Below are 24,139 nucleotides of genomic sequence, written 5' to 3' on the forward strand. Positions count from 1 at the left end.
GGCTCGTAAGCATTCATTCAAACAGCACTTTCATGCGTTTTGCCAGCAGCTCTTCGCTGTGCTTCAAGCATTGCGCTGATTATGACTTCAAGCCTACCAACTCCCAAGATTAGGCTGGTGTAACCGATGTGAAATGACTAGCTAGTTAGCGGGGTGCGCGCTAATAGCGTTTCAAACATCACTCGCTCCGAGACTTTGAGTAGTTGTTCCCCTTGCTCTGCATGGGTAACGCTGCTTCAAGTGTGGCTGCTGTCGATGTGTTCCTGGTTCGAGCCCAGGTAGGAGCGAGGAGAGGGACGGAAGCTATACTGTTACACTGGCAATACAAAAGTGCCTTTAAGAACATCCAATAGTCAAAAGGTATATGAAATACAAATCGTATTGAGAGAAATAGTTCTATAATTCCTATAATAACTACAACCTAAAACTTCTTACTGGGAATACTGAAGACTCATGTTAAAAGGAACCACCAGCTTTCACATGTTCTCATGTTCTGAGCAAGGAACTTAAAAGTTAGCTTTCTTACATGGCACATATTGCACTTTTACTTTCTTCTCCAACACTGTTTTTGCATTATTTATTTATTTGAGGCTAAATTTATTTTATTGATGTATTATATTAAGTTAAAATAAGTGTTCATTCAGTATTGTTGAAATTGTCATTATCACAAATAAATTAAAATGTAAAAAAAAAAATATTTAAAAAAAAATGCAAAAATCGGCCGATTAATCGGTAGCGGCTTTTTCGGTCCTCCAATAAATCGGTATCGGCGTTGAAAAATCATAATCGGTCGACCTCTAGACAGGACTGTGGTATCACATTACAGACAGGACTGATAGAACCATCAAATGACCACACATGTGCGGTATGCCTGGTGTGTGTGTGTGTGTATACTGTATGCGTGCATGTACAGTATGTGCATGGAGTGTATAACTGTGTCCAGGGTACACCCATACCCCTAGGAAGGCTTCTGGTTATTGGAAACACTAAAAGCCCCAGTCAAATATGAGGCCAGTGGGCCAGGCTTGCTGACGGACACTGAGATGTGAGAAGAACAGTGCTTTAAATGATAAAGCACAGCGAACAATGGCTTAAAGGGTATTTCAAGGCCACGTCCCAAATGTATGTATTCCCTACATAGTCTGTATAGTCCCTGGTCAAATGTAGAACACTATATAGGGAATAGGGTTGGTGCTGAGCTGATATTTTCAAATTGCACAATAAGAAACTGCCAATTTGGGCAAATAGGAAAACCCAGCGGTGTTCCTACAATGACAGTCAAAAACAAAAGCGCTTTCTTACACAAACAAAATATGTGTTGCCACCATGCTGCCTTTCTTCAACATCAGATTTCCTTCCATTAGCTACGGTGGTTCTTGTTATTGCAGGGTTGGATAGGAAAACAAATTCTGATCAAAATGATATTTAGCGAACAGACATATACAGTATGTCTATATATGGCTCTGATGCAGATATTCTGTTCTATATTCTATATTGATAGGGTCAACAGAATAGTAATGTATTGAGTCGTTCTGGAAAGGGCTATTTGTTCACACTGTATAGTTATTACGTTTTGAGAATACCTCGAAAGCAGGGGTTGTATTTATCGTCGGCCGGCCTCCAGCCAACCAATAGGACATGAAGACCCACTATGACATGAATCCCGTCACCCTCTCCACCCCCCGCGATGATGTAATGCATCGCCAAGCTCAGGTGCTTTCTTCTGGTGCTGATGGCCCGGTCATTAGCGTTGTTGGCAACAATCGCTAGGGGCGTCATTATATCATTACATCACTGTGGTGGGGATCGAGTCTGGGGACAAGAGCCAGAAACTCTAGGTCACCCTTTAATGGTTCCCTTTAATGGCATCCTATTTCATACATAGTGCACTAGCTACTTTTGACCACTACTACTTTTAGTGCACTATGTAGGGAACAGGGTGCCATTTGGGATGTAGACTATGGGGTTGACATTCTGCTGAACAATCTCAATCTAAATACAAAGGAAAGGCAGGGGCGCATTGATTGTAGTTGATTGTGACACTGATGTGACAGTGCTAATGGAGAGTAACATTAATGCAGTCACAGATTCAGTTGAGGGGGGGCGGTGAGCCTTTCGACGTCAGCCATTTCTAATGTTCCCCGCTAACCACTATGGCTATAAGTATGTTCCATGCATTATGGGCTTGGATCACGTGATGCTGTTTGCCTGCTGATGCATAGCATTTGGGTCGTAAAAAGCTCATTACCACGGTAAGGAAGATAAAAGCACACAGACACTCTCATACCGTATGTACAGAGACATGCTGTAGGGGGACATACAAAGCACATAAGCTTTTTTCTCTTAATGTGGCTTTTTCAGTTAAAGCATTTACAGTCAGTTGTATCATTAACAATGTGCACACTGACAAACATTTTTGGAAAAGTAGCCTTTATTTTTTTTTTCTTCATGATGAGTAAAAATGTTTCAGACTTTTACTTCCCCATTCAGACAGTACAGTAGCTGGTCATACTACCAGTACAAAGACGAGGCTCCTCAGCTAAAACTCAAAGCCAGTACAGACACTGCCAGCTAAACACTAAAAGTACACATTTCAAAGGTTAACCAATGCAAATGCTCTTATCACTGAATAACATTGGCTACTTAAGAAATAGAGAAATAGCATACAAGACTAGATCTATTACGGATGGCTTTAAATCTAAGGCTTAGCTTGACTGTAGTTTTGCAAATGGTTGATTATTCCAACTAATATAAAACCTTGCTAACAACTGGTTAGCGATTAGCATCCGTCAAACTAACAAAAGCGACTAGAACGGATGCTACCACACTGCCAGTATCGATCTTGACGTTGCAATTTCTACAGTACATTATGCATGCTACCTTAGCTAATTAGCATGCATGAGAAACAGTCTTGAGCCTTGTTAAATAGCAGACTGTGCATATCAATAAGGGGCCAGGCCCGTGACTTATATATATAAAAAAAAAGATGAATACACTGCTACGGTCTGCTCCTCTAGGGTTGACTTCCTGTCAGAGAACACAAGAGGCTCATGCCTCTTTCCTGACTACCGTTCCCACGCCACCTGTGCGACTTCAAGAGGTGTCAGGGTATTGTGCTTCTGTTGGCACGTGTTGGCAGGTGTTGGCGTGGGCGCGTTTCCTTTTCCGGGCAGGAAGTGAAGAGGATTTCCTAGCCAAACACGGAAAGGAGTGGTCCACTAGGAGGAGGGGAGGAGAGGGCGAGGAAGAAGCTTTTGAAACAATAGTCCAAGACTCCTCCCAAGACGTAAGGCAAGTTAGCAGGAGAAAAACATTCAGAAGTATAGGAGTAGACACCCGTCTTTACTAAGATGTGTGTTAGGAACACACTAACGTGTTCGGACATTGAACAGATACACTCAGTGCGCAAAATTGATGAAAGTGGGTCTGAGCATTGTGCAAACAAGACCAACAGTGACTTGTGTTTAACCCTACAAGTGAACAGGGCTTGGTCAAGACCACCAAATATTAAACCTACAATGACTTGTGTTTAACCCTACAAATGAACAGGGCTTGGTAAAGACCACCAAATACTACACTACACCATTAGATGAGCAACAAAACATTTCATCTTTGCTGCGTGTGACTGTGTGTGACCGACCGAGGGACTACATGAGATTGAGTAAGGAGATGAAGAGTATCGAGACAGTTCCAAATCGGGTTAAAGGATTACTATGGAAGGTCACCAACTATGACTTGATAAAACTCTGTCACCGACTATCTTAAGGTAAGCCAGGCACCATGTCTCCCACACCTTCCCCCAGTCTCCCTGATAGGAAACAGGAATATGAAAAAGAGAGGAGGGAAAGCGTACACACTGTCCCAGCCAGGCATACCCTGCTTGTGACAACAGGACAGCCATGATGTCATTGTCCAATGTTGACAGAGATGGGACAGTGAGAGAGATTAGATGGCCTGATATGACCCCCACTAGAGCCCATTTCCCTCCACAGGCCTACTTTTCTTTCTACTGATCTTCAAATGTCTAAGTATAGTAAAAAAAAAGGAAAGAAAAGGAAGATGAAATGAGAGAAGGAAACACTTTTTTCTCTGGTTAGTCCCTGGTCAGTCATTACAGTAGTCCTTGGATCTGTCTGTGTCTCCCTGGTCAGTCATTACAGTAGTCCTTGGATCTGTCTGTCTCCCTGGTCAGTCATTACAGTAGTCCTTGGATCCGTCTGTGTCTCCCTGGTCAGTCATTACAGTAGTCCTTGGATCTGTCTGTGTCTCCCTGGTCAGTCATTACAGTAGTCCTTGGATCTGTCTGTCTCCCTGGTCAGTCATTACAGTAGTCCTTGGATCTGTCTGTCTCCCTGGTCAGTCATTACAGTAGTCCTTGGATCTGTCTCTGTGTCTCTGGTCAGTCATTACAATTGTCCATGGATCTGTCTCTGGTCAGTCCCTGGTTGGTCATTACAGTAGTCCATGGATCTGTCTCTGGTCAGTCCCTGGTTGGTCATTACAGTAGTCCATGGATCTGTCTCTGGTCAGTCCCTGGTTGGTCATTACAGTAGTCCATGGATCTGTCTCTGGTCAGTCCCTGGTTGGTCATTACAGTAGTCCAGGGATCTGTCCCTGGTTGGTCATTACAGTAGTCCATGGATCGGTCTCTGTGATAGTGTAAATCCTTTAAACCTTAGGCGCTTGTGTCCGTGCAGCAGCTGAACCTAGGTACAGAACAGGCCTTCACAAAAGACAGCTCTAAAAATAGGACCCCTGCTTTTCCACGGGAGCGTCTGTCTAACAGGTTAGTCTCACTCCTCTCTTTCGTTTTGGGCCCGGCTCACCTAGCTCCTATTCTTCACCCTCTCCAATCCGATTCCGTCCGGCGCAGGCAGCATCCTGGAGCCAAATCGGAATATGGGGATATTGGAGTATCGGAATATGTGATATGTGATAGATAAAGTCTGAGGATACTATATTTAAGGAGTGATACTCAATCTAAAGCAATAGCCAAAAAAATTAGAACTGCCCAGACAGTGCACTAGAAAATATATATTTTTTGTCAAAGTTCACAAACCCAATTATTAGTTTGGATTGAATCAGGAGGTTGTATGTGACAAAACATCTTGGGGGGGGGGGGGGGGGGTTCTTGTTCTCCAAACCCACTAATGACGTTGTTCAGCGGATGAGATTAGATGTTCCTCCAACAACTAAATTACACTCATTATATCATTTCAAAATCCTTAAGAGGTACGGCAATCATGGTTATCATGCTCACTGCACTGTAGGCTACGTGATTACCTGTAGGCCATGTGACCAGATTCCATTTCTGCTTTATATCTCTAACTCAGTGTTCCCAAACTTTCACTCAGGCCCTCCTTCCAGCATTTGGGAACATCTCTATTCATGTTGCCATGTCTAACGTGTATTCATGTGATATTTGAGTGACTTGAATGTTACTACAACATCTATGGGATAAAAAAACGTTAGCTGACATGGGCTAGTTGTTCTGGACATTTCTGACAAGTTATAAATAGCTCTCTAATGTATGCAATGACTGACATGACAAGAGGAAAACTGATGATGCACTACCCAATTTCGAAATTGCACCTCGTGCATTCTACTATTACAACTTTCAAGAGTCAGCTGAAAGCCAGACCTTTTTTTTTTAGAGGACCCCACAGTTTGGGAACCACTGCTCTAACTGAACATATTTACATTTGCTATCCATATCAGGATAGTTGAGTCATTTTCAGATGTGACATTGTAAATCTCTATACAACCACAATAGCTTTTCAATTCATGCCCCAATAATATAGCTAGAAGTAAAACATTTTTTTTTAGCACAATGCATTTGACTGTTAGGAGTAAATGGGAAAAACACCTTTATCATTTCAGACACCATCAAATGAAAAGGTCTGTCTGAGTGTCTATAATTAAAAAGGTAAAACTAAGTACAGTCATGAGTGAGACAGACACCCACCCTCACCAACACTGTGTTAACAGATACAGTACCTGAGCTTTAATGCATTCCTGGGAGCATTCAGGATGAAATGAAAAGCATGAAAAGAAAAAGCAGAGGAAGATGAGTGTTATCAAACATGCCACATGTCACTCAGGGAGGAAGAGAGAATTAGGCCTGAAGCTTCAGCAGCTGCAATGAGCGGCTGTTAAAAAGCCTTACTCTGCACCAGTTGGGCAGGGTAGGGTTTGAAATACACAAACATGTACATTATTCATTGAGCCAAACACTCCCATCCTCCTTTTCCTGTTTCACATGACAACTGAGGAGCTAGCTGAAGAAACTCTTTCACTGGTTGGGCATAAAAGAGACCGTATACACCAAGACTCACTAAGCCTCAACACACACACACACACACACACACACACAATTGAGAAAAGGCAAGAAAGCCCTTATTGCGTTCAGTGAGTGCCCATATTGTGAGACAAAACGGTTTCGGGAATCATCATTAAAAGCAATAACTTTGGTCAACTCTGGAGTTTACATTTTATATAGAAACAATTAACACCAATCACGGACGCAAATGAGCACATGGTTGGTTGGATACTAAGATGGAGGTGGGAGGGGAGGTTGAACTGAGGGGCATTGATTCGATGAGGCTGGCGCCGGCCACGTGCGTTGCACCATGGTAATTAGGGAACAGCTGCTCAGGGCCTCGGCAAGAACCTGGCGGCCACTGGGCAGACCCAGAAGAAAGAGATTACTCATCCGTTCTGGTGGCGATGGAAAGATTCTAAAATAGAGAGTGATGAAGAAAAATTTAGAGAAAGAGAGAAACACCATCAGAGATAAAACTTCCATCCAAACGCCTCCTGTGTAGCGCAGTGGTCTAAGGCACTGCATCACAGTGCTTGCTGTGCCACTAGAGAACCTGGGTTCAAGTCCAGGCTCTGTCACAGCCGGCCGCGACCGGGAGACCAATATGGCGGCACACAATTGGCCCAGCGTCGTCCGGGTTAGGGGAGGGTTTGGCCGGCAGGGATGTCCTTGTTCGATCGCGCACTAGTGACTCCTGTGGCGGGCCGGGCGCAGTGCACTCTGAAACGATTGCCAGGTGCACGGTGTTTCCTCCGACACATTGGTGCGGCTGGATTCAAGGTTAAGTGGGCATTGTGTCAAGAAACAGTGCTGCTTGGTTGGGTTGTGTTTCAGAGGACGCACGGCTCTCAACCTTAGCCTGTCGCGAGTCGTTACGGGAGTTGCAGCGATGAGACAACACTAACTACCAATTGGATACCACGAAATTGGGGAGAAAAAAAGGGTAGAAGTAAAATTTTTTTTATTTTTTTTAATCTAACCACACTGTTGACAGACTCATTAAATGGACATGAATTACATCATATCATGACAGAGAGAGAGGGAGAGAAATAGAATAAAGAGAGCCAGACTGAATAAGAGCTGACCATTCTGAGGACAGAACATGGGGGTCAGTCAGTGTAGCCGACCTCGTCTGAGCGCGTGCGTGCGGCGTGTGATGCATTCTAAGATATCACAGTTTGCCTAACCCACAATGGACAACCATTTTTAAAGATATTTTACTGCATCTTCATTTGGAACTTGTCCTTTATCATGGCTAGTGTTTCAGTAGCTACGAGCCTTAGCCTCATGTCACCGCCAGGATTGTAGGCTTTTCATTTGGAAAATTTTAGCTTTCTGGGATTTCTGAGGTAAAATAAATGTCTGGCAAGTGGTAACAATCCTTTATTTATTCAGCTACTTGCCCTTGGGAGCGTCTTTTTCAAGGGAAGACCAGGACATTGGGCTACACACAGAACCAGAAGTCCCAAGGAGACCACCAGTGCTAGGTTAGCACGCCATTGGCAATATCCCAGTTACAATTTTGTAGGACATAGCAGATGTTGGTCAAATCAGGTCCACTGTTGGGGGAACAAAGTCTTGGCACTCTTTGCCTGGAGGGCCTTCAATTGTGATGGTCCACACTGAGGGAATACCCATACTTAAGAGGATCCTATATATTGCACATTATGATGGCAATAAGGATATATTTAAGAAGAAAATTTGAAAGTAGGGACAGAGCAGATTGATTAGAAAAGACAGATACCTTAAATGAAAGGCCCCTTGTGTTAAAGGGAATCCCGACAAAATAAAACGTATAGACAAGACCAATGTCCCCGTAATACACACACTCTGTCTACCAAGTCCGATTTTAAGGGCCTTAAATGTGAGTGAATCCTTTAGATTCCTACGCTACTCTCTCGCTCTCCCTATCCCCACGTCAAAAGTTTCTCCCTGCAGCATTTTTCACCTCTAAAAGCACCTTAGGGTTTGGGAGGAAAATCCCAGTCTCATCTGAAGTTACATCTGAAGTTACTCTGCACTACTGTGCTTAAAGCGCACTCCACCAATGGCCATTCGGGACTACTTGTTACCATGGCACCTAAGTATTCTTCCCACAGAGTCTCTGAGGAGAACTAGAATTTTGTGACAGGCGACATCAGGCCATGTGAAAGTTCAGGGTGTGTTTTTATGTCAGAGTCATTGTAAAATTAGGGGGTGGTTTGGGAGGGTTGGATGATGTCTGCCGTGTTTCTGCTTTGTATGGCAAACCCAGACTTTCCATGGTATTTCAAACAAGCCAGGGTACTCATGTCGACACCATCCCTTGAGAATGCCAGGAATGGGAGGAATGGACTGAAATAGGGCAGAACTGGGGCTTAGGGAAAATAACAACATGGCCCAAGGGATGTGTTCACATCATTAGTGAACATTTAGTGCACTTCCATGGGTTCCCATGAATAGCAATATGGGGTGCGTTCACATAATTGTAATGTATATACAGAGTGCAAAAAACATTAAGAACACCTTACTAATATTGAGTTGCACCCCCTTTTCAGAACAGCCTCAATTCGTTGGGGCATGGACTCTACAAGGTGTCGAAAGCATTCCACAGGGATGCTGGCTCATGTCGACTCCAATGCTTCCCACAGTTGTGTCAAGTTGGCTGGATGCCCTGGATTATTTTTGATACACATGGGAAACTGTCGAGCGTGAAAAACCCAGCAGCTTTCCAGTTCTTGACACAAATCGGTGAGCCTGGCAACTACTACCATACCCCGTTCAAAGGCACTTTAAATATTTAGTCTTGCCCATTCACCCTTTGAATGGCACACAAACACAATCCATGTCTCAATTGTCTCGAGGCTTAAAAATCCTTGTGGTTGTAACAGGTGACATCAATAAGGGATCATAGCTTTCACCTGGTCAGTCTGTCAAGGAAAGAGCCGGTGTTCCTAATGTTTTGTAAGTGAACACTTCATTATAGTTAATATGGGTTCCCATGAACAAGGCACACTTTAGGACCCCTCTCAGGCACTGCTGTGGCCACCTCAGAGGACTGTGGACTGTTGCATGGGAAAATAAGAGACTCCGTCTCTACACATGCTGCCCTTTTAGAATGTGGGGGGTGGGCAGCTATGGGACCACACGATGAAAAGGGCCCCTGTTCCGTTTTCCATATTGACTGCTCTTTTCTCCCTTCCCTCCTTTCCAGTCCTCCTCTTGCTGATTTTCCTGGAGAAACTAACTGGTTCTACAATAACCATCCATATCAACTCCTAGTGGGTGACTCAACACAGTGTGTGCCTTGAACTACATGCAGGGAACTCCTTAAGCTATACTGTGTAGAATAACAGCCGCCCTGACAGACAGCGCAGAATAATGACAGCCCCCCTGACAGACAGCGCAGAATAACAACAGCCCCCCTGACAGACAGCGCAGAATAATGACAGCCCCCCTGACAGACAGCGCAGAATAACGACAACCACCCTGACAGACAGCGCAGAATAACGACAACCACCCTGACAGACAGCGCAGAATAACAACAACCACCCTGACAGACAGCGCAGAATAACGACAACCACCCTGACAGACAGCGCAGAATAACAACAACCACCCTGACAGACAGCGCAGAATAACAACAACCACCCTGACAGACAGCGCAGAATAACAACAACCACCCTGACAGACAGCGCAGAATAACGACAACCACCCTGACAGACAGCGCAGAATAACAACAACCACCCTGACAGACAGCGCAGAATAACAACAACCACCCTGACAGACAGCGCAGAATAACAACAACCACCCTGACAGACAGCGCAGAATAACAACAACCACCCTGACAGACAGCGCAGAATAACAACAACCACCCTGACAGACAGCGCAGAATAACAACAACCACCCTGACAGACAGCGCAGAATAACAACCACCCTGACACAGACTTGAGCAATAGGGGACACAGTAAATATGCACTTGGGGTTATGGAGTGAAGGAGACATGCACATTGAGTAAAGGGAATGAGTAAAGGGTATAGGGGTGTTGCAAAGGGACACTAGTTCTAGAGAGAAAGGGTCCAATGATGACTACACAGGAGGTTATAGCCTTTAAAATGGCTAACAGTGAGGGTGCAGATAAAGATATATAAGGTAGCCTACAGCAAAAGGGTGCACAGCATGGAACAATGCGTTTTGAGAACAGGTAGCCAGGAGGGTAGAACTATAATACCAGGGTGAAACAAGGCACAGCAAGCCTACAGCAAACACAATACATTGACAACATAAATACAGACCTCAGCAAAGCAGTAACAAGGGTGTACACAGACCAGGCTATAAGGTACTAACTAGTAGGCTACACAGACCAGGCTATAAGGTACTAACTAGTAGGCTACCCAGACCAGGCTATAAGGTACTAACTAGTAGGCTACCCAGACCAGGCTATAAGGTACTAACTAGTAGGCTACCCAGACCAGGCTATAAGGTACTAACTAGTAGGCTACCCAGACCGGCTTTAAGGTACTAACTAGTAGGCTACACAGACCAGGCTATAAGGTACTAACTAGTAGGCTACCCAGACCAGGCTATAAGGTACTAACTAGTAGGCTACCCAGACCAGGCTATAAGGTACTAACTAGTAGGCTACCCAGACCAGGCTATAAGGTACTAACTAGTAGGCTACCCAGACCAGGCTATAAGGTACTAACTAGTAGGCTACCCAGACCAGGCTATAAGGTACTAACTAGTAGGCTACCCAGACCAGGCTATAAGGTACTAACTAGTAGGCTACCCAGACCAGGCTATAAGGTACTAACTAGTAGGCTACCCAGACCAGGCTATAAGGTACTAACTAGTAGGCTACCCAGACCAGGCTATAAGGTACTAACTAGTAGGCTACCCAGACCAGGCTATAAGGTACTAACTAGTAGGCTACCCAGACCAGGCTATAAGGTACTAACTAGTAGGCTACACAGACCAGGCTATAAGGTACTAACTAGTAGGCTACCCAGACCAGGCTATAAGGTACTAACTAGTAGGCTACACAGACCAGGCTATAAGGTACTAAATAGTAGGCTACACAAGTTAGCGTCCGACCAGCTAAGGCAAGGACTAAGTTAAACCAACACAGAAACTCAAACTACACAATCTGGACGCTCCATCTTCGCGCCACATGCGTGTCCAGCAACACACAACACCCTAGTTGTTAACTAAGACAGAGGAAGAGCCAGGTAGCTAAAAGGGACTCACCGTGTGATATCCCCTGACTATGGGCGGCTTGCCGGTGGGGTACGGGTCCACCGTGTCGATGATGGTCTGTCGCTCGCCTTTCTGGTTGATCTTGCGGAACCTGCGGCGGGACTGTCGGTGTGATGCTTGCCTCTGGAAGTACTCCTCATTTTCCTCCATATAGTCCACCTGGGGAAACAGGGTAGGAGGAAAGAAAGGAGTGACTGGCTCTTCTTTTCCCTGCCCCCTCCTCCCCCTCCTCCTCCCTCCCCTCTCACTGCGTAAAAATAGCAACGTTTGTGGGCTGCGCATCAACACTCCTCTCTGACATCAACGGGAGCTTTCACAACTCCAGGAGAAGGGGGAAAAAGTGAGAAGGATGTGTGTGTGAGAGAGAGAGAGGTACAGAAAGAATGGGCAAGGGAAGGGTGTGAACGAAAGACAAAAACAGAGTAATAGATCGAGAGATCAAGAGCGGGATGGAGGGGGAGAGAGAAAATAAAGGGAGAGGGAGATAGATACCTTGCCCTGATGTGATTCAGATTGAGTCAATCTCAGTCAGTCAGCCAGCCAGCCAGTCTCAGTCAGTCAGCCAGGCAGTCAGCCAGTCTCAATCTCAGTCAGTGCCAGCCAACCAGCATTAGTCTCAGTCAGTCAGCCAGCCAGTCTCAGTCAGTCAGCCAGCCTCAATCGCAGACAGTCAGCCAGCCAGTCTCAATCTCAGACAGTCAGTCAGCCAGCCTCAATCTCAGACAGTCAGTCAGCCAGTCTCAGTCAGTCAGTCAGTCTCAATCTCAGACAGTCAGTCAGCCAGTCTCAGTCTCAGTCAGTCAGTCTCAGTCAGTCAGTCAGTCTCAGTCAGTCAGTCAGTCTCAGTCAGTCAGCCAGCCAGCCTCAGTCTCAGTCCTCAGCCCCGGCCGGCCTGCCTGCCTGCCTGCCTCAGCCCCGGCCGGCCGGCCTGCCTGCCTGCCTCAGCCCCGGCCGGCCGGCCTGCCTGCCTGCCTCAGCCCCGGCCGGCCGGCCGGCCTGCCTGCCTCAGCCCCGGCCGGCCGGCCGGCCTGCCTGCCTCAGCCGGCCGGCCGGCCGGCCTGCCTGCCTGCCTCAGCCCCGGCCGGCCGGCCTGCCTGCCTGCCTCAGCCCCGGCCGGCCGGCCTGCCTGCCTGCCTCAGCCCCGGCCGGCCGGCCTGCCTGCCTCAGCCTCGGTCCCGGCCGGCCGGCCGGCCTGCCTGCCTCAGCCTCGGTCCCGGCCGGCCGGCCGGCCTGCCTGCCTCAGCCTCGGTCCCGGCCGGCCGGCCGGCCTGCCTGCCTGCCTCAGCCTCGGTCCCGGCCGGCCGGCCGGCCTGCCTGCCTCAGCCTCGGCCCCGGCCGGACGGCCTGCCTGCCTGCCTCAGCCTCGGCCCCGGCCGGACGGCCTGCCTGCCTGCCTCGGCCTCGGCCCCGGCCGGCCTGCCTGCCTGCCTGCCTGCCTGCCTCGGCCCCGGCCGGCCGGCCTGCCTGCCTCGGTCCCGGCCGGCCGGCCGGCCTGCCTCGGTCCCGGCCGGCCGGCCGGCCTGCCTGCCTCAGTCCCAGCCGGCCGGTCTGCCTGCCTGCCTGCCTCAGCCTCAGTCCCAGCCGGCCGGCCTGCCTGCCTGCCTGCCTCAGTCCCAGCCGGCCGGTCTGCCTGCCTGCCTGCCTCAGCCTCAGTCCCAGCCGGCCTGCCTGCCTGCCTGCCTGCCTGCCTGCCTGCCTGCCTGCCTGCCTGCCTGCCTCAGTCCCAGCCGGCCGGCCGGCCGGCCTGCCTGCCTGCCTGCCTCAGCCTCAGTCCCAGCCGGCCGGCCGGCCTGCCTGCCTGCCTGCCTCAGCCTCAGTCCCAGCCGGCCGGCCGGCCTGCCTGCCTCAGCCTCAGTCCCAGCCGGCCGGCCGGCCTGCCTGCCTGCCTGCCTCAGCCTCAGTCCCAGCCGGCCGGCCGGCCTGCCTGCCTGCCTCAGCCTCAGTCCCAGCCGGCCGGCCTGCCTGCCTGCCTGCCTGCCTCAGCCTCAGTCCCGGCCGGCCTGCCTGCCTGCCTGCCTGCCTGCCTCAGCCTCAGTCCCAGCCGGCCGGCCGGCCGGCCTGCCTGCCTGCCTCAGCCTCAGTCCCAGCCGGCCGGCCGGCCGGCCTGCCTGCCTGCCTCAGCCTCAGTCCCAGCCGGCCGGCCTGCCTGCCTGCCTCAGCCTCCTCAGCCTCAGTCCCAGCCGGCCGGCCGGCCTGCCTGCCTGCCTCAGCCTCAGTCCCAGCCGGCCGGCCGGCCTGCCTGCCTGCCTCAGCCTCAGTCCCAGCCGGCCGGCCGGCCTGCCTGCCTGCCTCAGCCTCAGTCCCAGCCGGCCTGCCTGCCTGCCTGCCTCAGCCTCAGTCCCAGCCGGCCGGCCGGCCTGCCTGCCTGCCTCAGCCTCAGTCCCAGCCGGCCGGCCTGCCTGCCTGCCTGCCTCAGCCTCAGTCCCAGCCGGCCGGCCTGCCTGCCTGCCTGCCTCAGCCTCAGTCCCAGCCGGCCGGCCTGCCTGCCTGCCTGCCTCAGCCTCAGTCCCAGCCGGCCGGCCTGCCTGCCTGCCTGCCTCAGCCTCAGTCCCAGCCGGCCGGCCTGCCTGCCTGCCTGCCTCAGCCTCAGTCCCAGCCGGCCGGCCTGCCTGCCTGCCTGCCTCAGCCTCAGTCCCAGCCGGCCGGCCGGCCTGCCTGCCTGCCTGCCTCAGCCTCAGTCCCAGCCGGCCGGCCGGCCTGCCTGCCTGCCTGCCTCAGCCTCAGTCCCAGCCGGCCGGCCGGCCTGCCTCAGCCTCAGTCCCAGCCGGCCGGCCTGCCTGCCTGCCTGCCTCAGCCTCAGTCCCAGCCGGCCGGCCTGCCTGCCTGCCTGCCTGCCTCAGCCTCAGTCCCAGCCGGCCGGCCTGCCTGCCTGCCTGCCTCAGCCTCAGTCCCAGCCGGCCGGCCTGCCTGCCTGCCTGCCTCAGCCTCAGTCCCAGCCGGCCGGCCTGCCTGCCTGCCTGCCTCAGCCTCAGTCCCAGCCGGCCGGCCTGCCTGCCTGCCTCAGCCTCAGTCCCAGCCGGCCGGCCTGCCTGCCTGCCTCAGCCTCAGTCCCAGCCGGCCGGCCTGCCTGCCTGCCTCAGCCTCAGTCCCAGCCGGCCGGCCTGCCTGCCTGCCTCAGCCTCAGTCCCAGCCGGCCGGCCTGCCTGCCTGCCTCAGCCTCAGTCCCAGCCGGCCGGCCTGCCTGCCTGCCTCAGCCTCAGTCCCAGCCGGCCGGCCTGCCTGCCTCAGCCTCAGTCCCAGCCAGCCGGCCGGCCGATCTCAGCCTCAGTCCCAGCCAGCCGGCCGGCCGATCTCAGCCTCAGTCCCAGCCAGCCGGCCGGCCGATCTCAGCCTCAGTCCCAGCCAGCCGGCCGGCAGGCCTCAGCCTCAGTCCCAGCCAGCCGGCCGGCCGGCCTCAGCCTCAGTCCCAGCCAGCCGGCCGGCCGGCCTCAGCCTCAGTCCCAGCCAGCCGGCCGGCCTCAGCCTCAGTCCCAGCCAGCCGGCCGGCCGGCCTCAGCCTCAGTCCCAGCCAGCCGGCCGGCCGGCCTCAGCCTCAGCCGCCTGGGCCCGCCCCACCCGGGCCCGCCCCACCCGGGCCCGCCCCACCCGGGCCTGCGCCCGCCCCGCCCCAGGCCCGCCTCGCCCTGCCTGCAGGCCTGCACCGCCCGGCCCAGGCCGGCCGGCCTGCCTGCCTCGGCCAGCCAGCCCGCGTCAGCCAGCCCGCGTCAGCCAGCCAGCCAGTCCGCGTCAGCCAGCCAGCCAGCCAGTCCGCGTCAGCCAGCCAGCCAGTCCGCGTCAGCCAGCCAGCCAGTCCGCGTCAGCCAGCCAGCCAGTCCGCACCAGCCAGCGTCAGCCAGCCAGCCAGCGTCAGCCAGCCAGCGTCAGCCAGTCAGCATCAGCCAGTCAGTGTCAGCCGGACCCCCCCAAGTCCAACCCCCTCACTCAGTGTCCGTCAGCTGCTGCCCTCCCTCCCGTTCAAACTGTCTACCTGGCTCTGCTCTGGCTCTCTAGCACCTTCCAGAGTCACAGCCCCATGAAATGGCACATAAGGGATAATGGCACAACTGGCCTGATAATGATGAATACAACTTGCGCTTGAGGAGAAAGAAAGCTACTTTCATGAGGCATGGGCTATTGGAAGACAGAAAGACATGTACAAAATCTTGCAGCAACACATTTTCTGTGATCACGAAAAGCATTTTAACACCTTGATACTTAACAGTCGTGTGCAGTAGCCTGGTGACATATGCCTGGTCCTAGAATAACACATTTAAGGCCTTTACAGTTGGCACACTGTCCTCCATCGCCAGCTTCCTTACTGCGGTTTCACATTTCATAGCACTTAGCCTTTGGGATTACACATCAAATCTCTCTGCCTCACTCTGCCATACCAACTGCTGCTATGGCAACGGCAGGGGAGCCGTGGTGGATGACAGAGCTGTGTATGAGAGAGGAGAAAGAACAAGAGAAAGTGCATGTGATGTGTATCAGTTTGTGTATGTGTGTATTGATTTGGTTTGAGTGCGTGTGCGCGTACGCGTACGAGTATTGGTCCGGTTTGCGTGAGAGCCGCTGGTGTCTCGGTATCATAGCACTCCAAAGCCATTCTCCCAGTAATTCTAGGGAGTTTGTTGCTCCCATAATAGCCGAGGACCATGCCAGGAAGGGGTAATGATCAACAGCAGGACAGAGAGAAGGCTATTAGAAGAGCTGGAGCTTAGCTGTTGGAGACACATTTAACAAAAAGGCACCACCTATATGAATATTATTAGAGAAATCCATAGGACACTGATTACTAAGAAGATATCTTAGTTGCAACCATACTGTATGGGAGATGGTGGTTAACACATAGGTTAAGTATGACTGCTCTATTCACATGGAGCAATAGGAGATGTGTGTGATTAAATTGGTGTCAAATTGTAGCATGTGTGTGTTTGCTCGATTATGTGTGTGCGCATGATTATGTGTGGTGTGTGCCTGCACACATCAGAGAGAAAATAACAGTGGGCTTTCATATCTTTAAAGATCTAGCACACTTCCAAGGCCTACTGTTCCACCGCAGATTGCATTGTGCCTCTACTTTTATGTCCTGGTAAAGCTGGATTGATTGGTTTTTAACGTCGCTTTTTATAAAAAGTTCTGTGTCAAGTGGGTCAAACGTTACATCACAGACTGTAGCCTTCGACTGGAGAGTGAAAAATAACTGGAAATTACTGAGACACTATATATTCATTACATTTAAGTATGTGAGTGAGCAGTGAACAAGAAAACTGCTGCAGGTACTATAGCTGAAGCCATGTCAACAGAAGCACTAGCATTACTTGTAGTTGATATTACGCCGCAACAAAAATAAAATAAAGGCCATTAAATATAACTTACATTGTGGGCGCATCATCTAAATTAGATGGGGTGTAAAAGTCCTCATAAAACATGTTAGGTCATTGCTAAGTCCCGTCCCCATAAGCTAGCCCTAAATCGCCTTTATAAACCCCCGTCCCAGTATATTAGTGTATGAAGCGGTGTGCTGTTGCCCGATGTGACGTCACTGTGGTCAAGTTGGCAACGCTGGCGGGACTCACCACAATCATCTCCGAAGGTTCCAGAACGATGCACTCACATCCACGTCTCAGGCTCCCTGCAGAACGCTTTCCAAAACTGGTGAGAGAGAACAAATGACACAGAGAAAAAAAGAAGAGTTTAAGGAAAACAACTTTTAATACATTTTGCTTGGCATCGGTGGGATTCAATCTGGAATTCTGTTATTCCTGTTCAAATGATAGACAAACATTCCTCCTTGAACGGCTTGTAAGTAAGCATTTCACAGTAAGGTCTACACCTGTTGTATTCGGTACATGTGACAAATACAATTCGAAGTTGGAGAAGTCGTCAGAGTAAAAATACACTTCAAGTGGAAAATTCCTGGATGAAGAATGAAGACTGCAAGAGTTGTATGATGCATTCAGTCCCCAAAATGTGTGTTGATGTGACTCCCAAACACACTATTAGGGAGTCACATAACAGTACATATAATTTCTTGTTTATGTTGTGTAAATTCCCCCAGTGTACATACATATACAAAAGTACATGGACATCCATCAAATTAGTGGATTTGTCTATTTCAGCCACACCTGTTGCTGACAGGTGTATACAATTGAGCACACAGCCATGCAATCTCTATAGACAAACATTGGCAGTAGAATAGTCCGTACTGAAGAGCACAGTGACTTTCAACGTGGCCCCATCATAGGATGCCACCTTTCCAACAAGTTTGTCAAATTTCTGCCAAGCTAGAGCTGCAGCGGTCAACTGTAAGTGCTCTTATTGTGAAATGGAAACATCTAGGAGCAACAACGGCTCAGCTGCGAAGTGGCAGGCCACACAAGCTCACAGAATGGGACCCCCGAGAGCTGACGCGTGTAGTGTAAAAATCGTCTGTCCTTGGTTGCAACACTCACTACCGAGATCCAAACGGCCTCTGGAAGCAACGTCAGCACAATAACTGTTCTTCGGGAGCTTCAAAAAAGGTTTTCCATGGCCGAGCAGCCACACATCACCATGCACAATGCCAAGCATCGGCTGGAGTGGTTTAAAGCTTTCCACCATTTTACTCTGGAGCAACATAAATGTGTTCTCTGGAGTGATGAATCGCAACCTGCCCTAATGTCGTCGCAACCTGCCCTAATGCATAGTACCAACTGTAAAGTTTGGTGGAGGAGGAATAACGATCTGGAGCTGGAATTTGTGCGACTTACAAATTGGTGCATTCACCTTATAATATCCAGTGGAACAACCACTTTACAATAGTGCATCTAAATCTTTTAAGGGGGGGGGGGGGGGGGGGGGGGTTAGAAGGATTACTTTATCCTATCCTAGGTATTCCTTAAAGAGGTGGGGTTTCAGGTGTCTCCGGAAGGTGGTGATTGACTCCGCTGTCCTGGCGTCGTGAGGGAGCTTGTTCCACCATTGGGGTGCCAGAGCAGCGAAAAGTTTTGACTGGGCTGAGCGGGAACTGTGCTTCCTCAGAGGTAGGGAGGCGAGCAGGCCAGAGGTGGATGAACGCAGTGCCCTTGTTTGAGTGTAGGGCCTGATCAGAGCCTGAAGGTACGGAGGTGCCGTTCCCCTCACAGCTCCGTAGGCAAGCACCATGGTCTTGTAGCGGATGCGAGCTTCGACTGGAAGCCAGTGGAGAGAGCGGAGGAGCGGGGTGACGTGAGAGAACTTGGGAAGGTTGAACACCAGACGGGCTGCGGCGTTCTGGATGAGTTGGAGTGGTTTAATGGCACAGGCAGGGAGCCCAGCCAACAACGAGTTGCAGTAATCCAGACGGGAGATGACAAGTGCCTGGATTAGGACCTGCGCCGCTTCCTGTGTGAGGCAGGGTCGTACTCTGCGAATGTTGTAGAGCATGAACCTACAGGATCGGGTCACCGCCTTGATGTTAGTGGAGAACGACAGGGTGTTGTCCAGGGTCACGCCGAGGCTCTTAGCACTCTGGGAGGAGGACACAAGGGAGTTGTCAACCGTGATGGCGAGATCATGGAACGGGCAGTCCTTCCCCGGGAGGAAGAGCAGCTCCGTCTTGCCGAGGTTCAGCTTGAGGTGGTGATCCGTCATCCACACTGATATGTCTGCCAATTAGGGCCCAGGTCTGACAGAATCTGTGCAGAAGATCTAGGTGCTGCTGTAGGCTGCCCTCAGTTGGGGACAGAAGCACCAGATCATCAGCAAACAGTAGACATTTGACTTCAGATTTAAGTAGGGTGAAGCCGGGTGCTGCAGACTTTTGTAGTGCCATGCCCTCGCCAATTCGATGATATACATGTTGAAGAGGGTGGGGCTCAAGCTGCATCCCTGTCTCACCCCACGACCCTGTGGAAAGAAATGTGTTTTTTTTGCCAACTTTAACCACACACCGTGTACATGGATTTGACAATGTCATGTCGTTTTTGTTTATATAAATGCTGCAGTTGCCACTCAAGTTTTTTCTTCCAATTGTAAACAGTATGAAATAACTAGCTAGTTAGCGGTGTGTGTTAAAAGTGTTTCAATCGGTGACACCACTTTGTCTGAGACCTTGAAGTAGTTGTGTTCTTTGCTATGTACGGCCATGGCTTTTGTGGAGCGATAGGTAACGATGCTTCAAGGGTGACTGTTGCTGATGTGTTCAGAGGGTCCCTGATTCAAGCCCAGGTTGGGGCGAGGAGAGGGACGGAAGCAACACTGTTACATTGATGCTGTGGACCCGATTCACTCGGTAGGGCTCTGACTTGTGGTTGCTGCAGAAAATGAGAAGTGCAAAGGGGGTGAGTGTAACCAGTGTAAAATGGCTAGTTAGTGGTGCACGCTTGTAAAGTTTCAAATCTATGAGGTCAATCGGTGTGAGACTAAGTCGTTGTTACCCCTGTGGGGTAGGTAATGATGCACCATGGGAGGCAGTGGTTGATGTGTTCAGGGGGTCCCTGGTTTAAGCCCAGGTTGGGGCAAGGGGCAGGAAGGAATAAAAACTGTTACACATGTGTGACCCTATCAATGCTTCTTTCACAATCCTGTTTGTTCCCATTAGTCCTAAATTATAGCATTTCAAGGTTATATTTGATGACTGACAAGAATTGTTTTAAAAACATGTCGTCTAACTGTTCTAAAAGAAGGATTGATGTGCAGGGCTACTACAATATGTCGAGTGTGTTAAGCTGTGTGGGGTTAATGCCAATCATTACTGTTTGACTTGACTGGTGATGAGACTGCCTCAGCTGCGGCTTATGCACTCTTAGCTGTGAGACCACCAAATAGCGTGTTCAATCATGCCCTTCCATTTACATTCCTTTCCATAAGTACTCCGACACGCCATTTCATAGTGTTCTTTCTGCAAATGCCACAGTATATGAGCTAATAAGGTTATGTATGAAGAGAGAGTATAGGGGGAAGGGGGGTTGACTTCCACATGTGGGACTTGTTTAGGCGTCAATACACTACAACTTCCCCCACCTGGACAGACGAGTCATAGCAATGCTATAGGTTTACGGTTTGGGAATGTAAATCAGAAGATGGAAACAGTAAAAGATTACAAGTTAAAATTGCTTTTTTAACAGACAAAGATTAAACCCCTGGTTATGCAAGATTTTTACTGCTTGGAGGTGGTGAAGCCGCAAGGAGGTGGGCGGAGAGAGTGCCTCAGGGGTAATCAAAGTCAATGCAAACATGACCGGGCAACGAATGGTTTAAGGTCTCCAACCAACCCCAACCGACCAAAGGCTAAACAGACAGTCAGATGGTTAGAGGGCATCGAAAGAGTGCAGAGCATCTGATGCCTTCTCGCCCATCCAACACAAACACAAACAAATGCCATTCGGGCCACATGGTAAGCCTTCCTGAACTGTAAATAGAAGCCGACATCCAGGCAAAGAATTCACAAGTGACTTGTGACTAATGACTCATACATTTTACTTCCCAATATATAACTTGATGCTTCAATGACGCTGAAATAGGGTGGAGTGCATCCATTTTGGGTACACGTCGGGTGGAGTGCATCTGAAAACATCAAATCATGCCTAGTGTCTACTCATATATTTCCTCACAAATTCAAAAGCACAAAAGGTAAAGGTAGTGTTAGTTCAGTTGCCAAACGGATGTATAACCTCAACCCAACAAATCTTTCTGCTGAGCTGATCTGCAGGCACAGTGTGCTCGCTAACAATACCAAAATAATAATTTTAAAAAACATGCCTTGCATTCCTGACATCTTTCATATACTCTAATCATTCAACCCACCAGCTCCCTTGCTGGAGAAAAGTTATAATTTCAGTTACAACCTACCATTGTGCTACTGTGTGCTGGTCCTCCTAGGGAAAACATGTCACAGACTCACGCCTAGTGCCTGGAAGTTAAGAAAAGCTCAATGAACTCATACCTGTCAGAGGTCTGTCATCTGGTATGTATATCCTCTCAAAGTCCTTCCTCAGTCTACAACTACCTAGAAGAGTACATCCAGTTCGGGAAAGTTCTGATCAATCGCAGCATTTCACTCCGCTCATAGTTGCACCCTCCTGCTGGTGTTTGAGTGAGTGAGTGAGTGTGTGAGGGGGTGTGTGTGTGTCTGCCTGTCTCTAGCTACGCTGTGCGTACTCTGGCCAACATTCCAGTGCATAGCTCACTTCCTGCAGGCCTGGGAGCGTACAGGCCAGGGGTGGGGTGGTGTGAGTGAGAGGGTGACCCTTACTTCCACCAGTCGTCCTCTGCAGATCATATACATGAACTCTATGACGCAACAGGCTACAATTTTGACTAGTGGGGAGAGTCTGAATATGCTATATGCTATACTGTGCTGTCTAAGTATCTTGTGCAATACAGCACTGTTTTGGTCCTGTTTTTTGTCTTATCCAAGTATTCAACCCACAAACAGCGCTTGATTTACAGGTTCAATTCAACAAGCATTCTTATAATTGTGAATTTGAGCTTGGACGTTCAGTGTAAACAGCATGTCTCAAAACAAGGGTTGGACAACATTGGCATAGTGAGGAACAATTTAAAAAATATGATTGTTATTATGCATCTCACTATGGCATACCCCATTTAATCGACTCGTCGATTGTTTGGTCAATAGCCTGTTGGTCGACCGAGATTTCTTTAGTCGAGCAGTCGCAAAAAATAAATTCTCTCTTCGTGGTGCCCGTCTCAGTGGACTAATCCATCGTGGAGGCCACAGGGGTGGCACAGTTCATCACTTTAAGACATGTCATACTGAAATTGTATATATATTTTTTATATGTAAAAATAATGGTGCAACACTAATAAATCTAATATTATAACAAGTGTGCTTTCTCCCACATTGGATATGGTCACTTTCCACAGTTCTGAAACAATCTTCAGTGCGCAGGAGAATTACCGCCTTTCCCTATGTTGCTATGTGCATAATAGCAAAGTTAACCAGCATATTGGAATTGACAACAATGCGGCGGAGGCAGCAGCAGAGAACGAGGAAACAGCCCTTGCCTTAGCCTAATTGTCCAAAAAAATTGGAGGAGAGAGGAAACCAATTTAATTAGGTCTATAATCAATAGCTTAACTGTTAAAATATGCCTGGCTTATAAATCTATATAGATCTATGGAAATAAGACAGATCTTGCTTCTGTTCCCTGTGAGTGTTTGACAGCATACTGATTCCGTGACCACCAAGCCTCATGCAACGGCAAAATGTTGGATAAAGCAATTTCACAAATTCGGCTGTTTTTAATCTTTACTATGCTGTAATATAGTCGTTACAATTTGTTTTTGTTAGAACATAAAGGGTATTATTTATTTAGTGTTGTTTACACTGTTCCAAACAGATAGAAAAATACTCTAATCTAAGCGCACCTGTTTGTCTCACACAATATCCACGCAGCTCTCACTCCTATACCCTCCCTTTTTTTGATCTCCTTACTGTTACTACAATTATTATTATGATTATCATTATAATAAGTAATGTAGTTATCATTAGTAGGCTTTGTATAGTATCCTTGTATAACCACCATCGAGCTGTAGGCCTAAGAACGTATCCTGTTTACTTTTAATACCGTAACGTACTCTGGCCTATATTTCAATATACAGGCTACTGTATCAATCAATTAACCATTCATTCGTTCATGCCATCGCGAAAGACATTCATGCTTTGAAATGCAATCAAGCATTTTAGTTTTAAAATTCAATAAGAAAATGAGCTTTTGGAATAAATAGCCTAAACAATAAATAAACCGCAATTCACAAATGCATGCAACTGTTTTTAGTCCGCTGTAAGGCAGTAGTTGACTTAGTTGTGTCAACTACTGGAGATCATGAGAAAGGAGGGTATAGGAGCAAGTGTTGCGTGAGTATTGTGTGTTTTAACAGTTTTTTTTGTTAATCTTATCATTTGGAACAGTGTAAACAACAGTAAATAAATAAATAAATAAATAAATACACCACCCCCCCCAGTTACAACAGACTTTCTGGTACACATATTTATTTAGTGTTGTTTACACTGTTCCAAATGGTAAGATTAAAAAATAATAATAAAAAAACTTCAAACACACAATACTCACGCAACACTTGCTCCTATACCCTCCTTTCTCTTGATCTCCAGTAGTTGACACAACTAAGTCAAATCAATCAGGGCTCCCGAGTGGCGCAGCGGTCTAAGGCACTGCATCTCAGTGGAAGAGGGGTCACTACAGCCCCTGGTTTGAATCCAGGCTGAAAAACATCTGGCCGTGATTAGGAGTCCCATAGGGCGGCACACCATTGGCCCAGCAGTCATTGTCAATAAGAATTTGTTCTTAACAGACTTGCCTAGTTAAATAAAGGTTAAATAAATAAATAAAAAAATTGCATGTTTTTCGTAAAGAAATTAGGGATTTCGGGAACAGAACTTATCAATCAGAAACAAGTAAGAAAATAAAAGGCGTTTCAGCTACAGCACAGACAGAGCAAAAAAAAAAAAAAAAAACACTTGCTGTGCTGTGGTGCCTTTTCACGACAGTAGGGAGGAGAATGAGACAACGTGTACCAGTCACACAGGGACTCGCTGTCATTTTTGTTAGTGTGAGTATCGGGATCTTTCTGGATTATTTGTGTGTTAGTTATTTAATCAAA

At 48.9% G+C, this 24,139-nt stretch overlaps 1 protein-coding gene across 12 annotated transcripts in view; it reads right to left on the minus strand.

Moving 5' to 3' along the window:
* LOC106604533 (rap guanine nucleotide exchange factor 2) overlaps nucleotides 1–24,139 on the minus strand; it is a 147,030-nt gene that overhangs the window by 58,816 nt on the left and 64,075 nt on the right. For 11 of the 12 annotated variants that reach the window (XM_082975128.1, XM_082975125.1, XM_082975127.1 and 8 more), the window contains exons 5-6: nucleotides 17,113–17,188; nucleotides 11,546–11,713 (exon numbers count right to left, since the gene is read on the minus strand). In XM_082975128.1, coding sequence (XP_082831254.1) covers nucleotides 11,546–11,713; nucleotides 17,113–17,188 — 244 coding nt within the window. Of the gene's footprint in view, nucleotides 1–11,545; nucleotides 11,714–17,112; nucleotides 17,189–21,440; nucleotides 21,639–24,139 lie in introns of those variants that run through there. The other variant, XM_082975129.1, reaches the window with a different exon arrangement.

Source organism: Salmo salar, chromosome 05 (assembly GCF_965601325.2).
Source record: "Salmo salar chromosome 05, fSalSal1, whole genome shotgun sequence".
Lineage (NCBI taxonomy): Eukaryota > Metazoa > Chordata > Actinopteri > Salmoniformes > Salmonidae > Salmo > Salmo salar.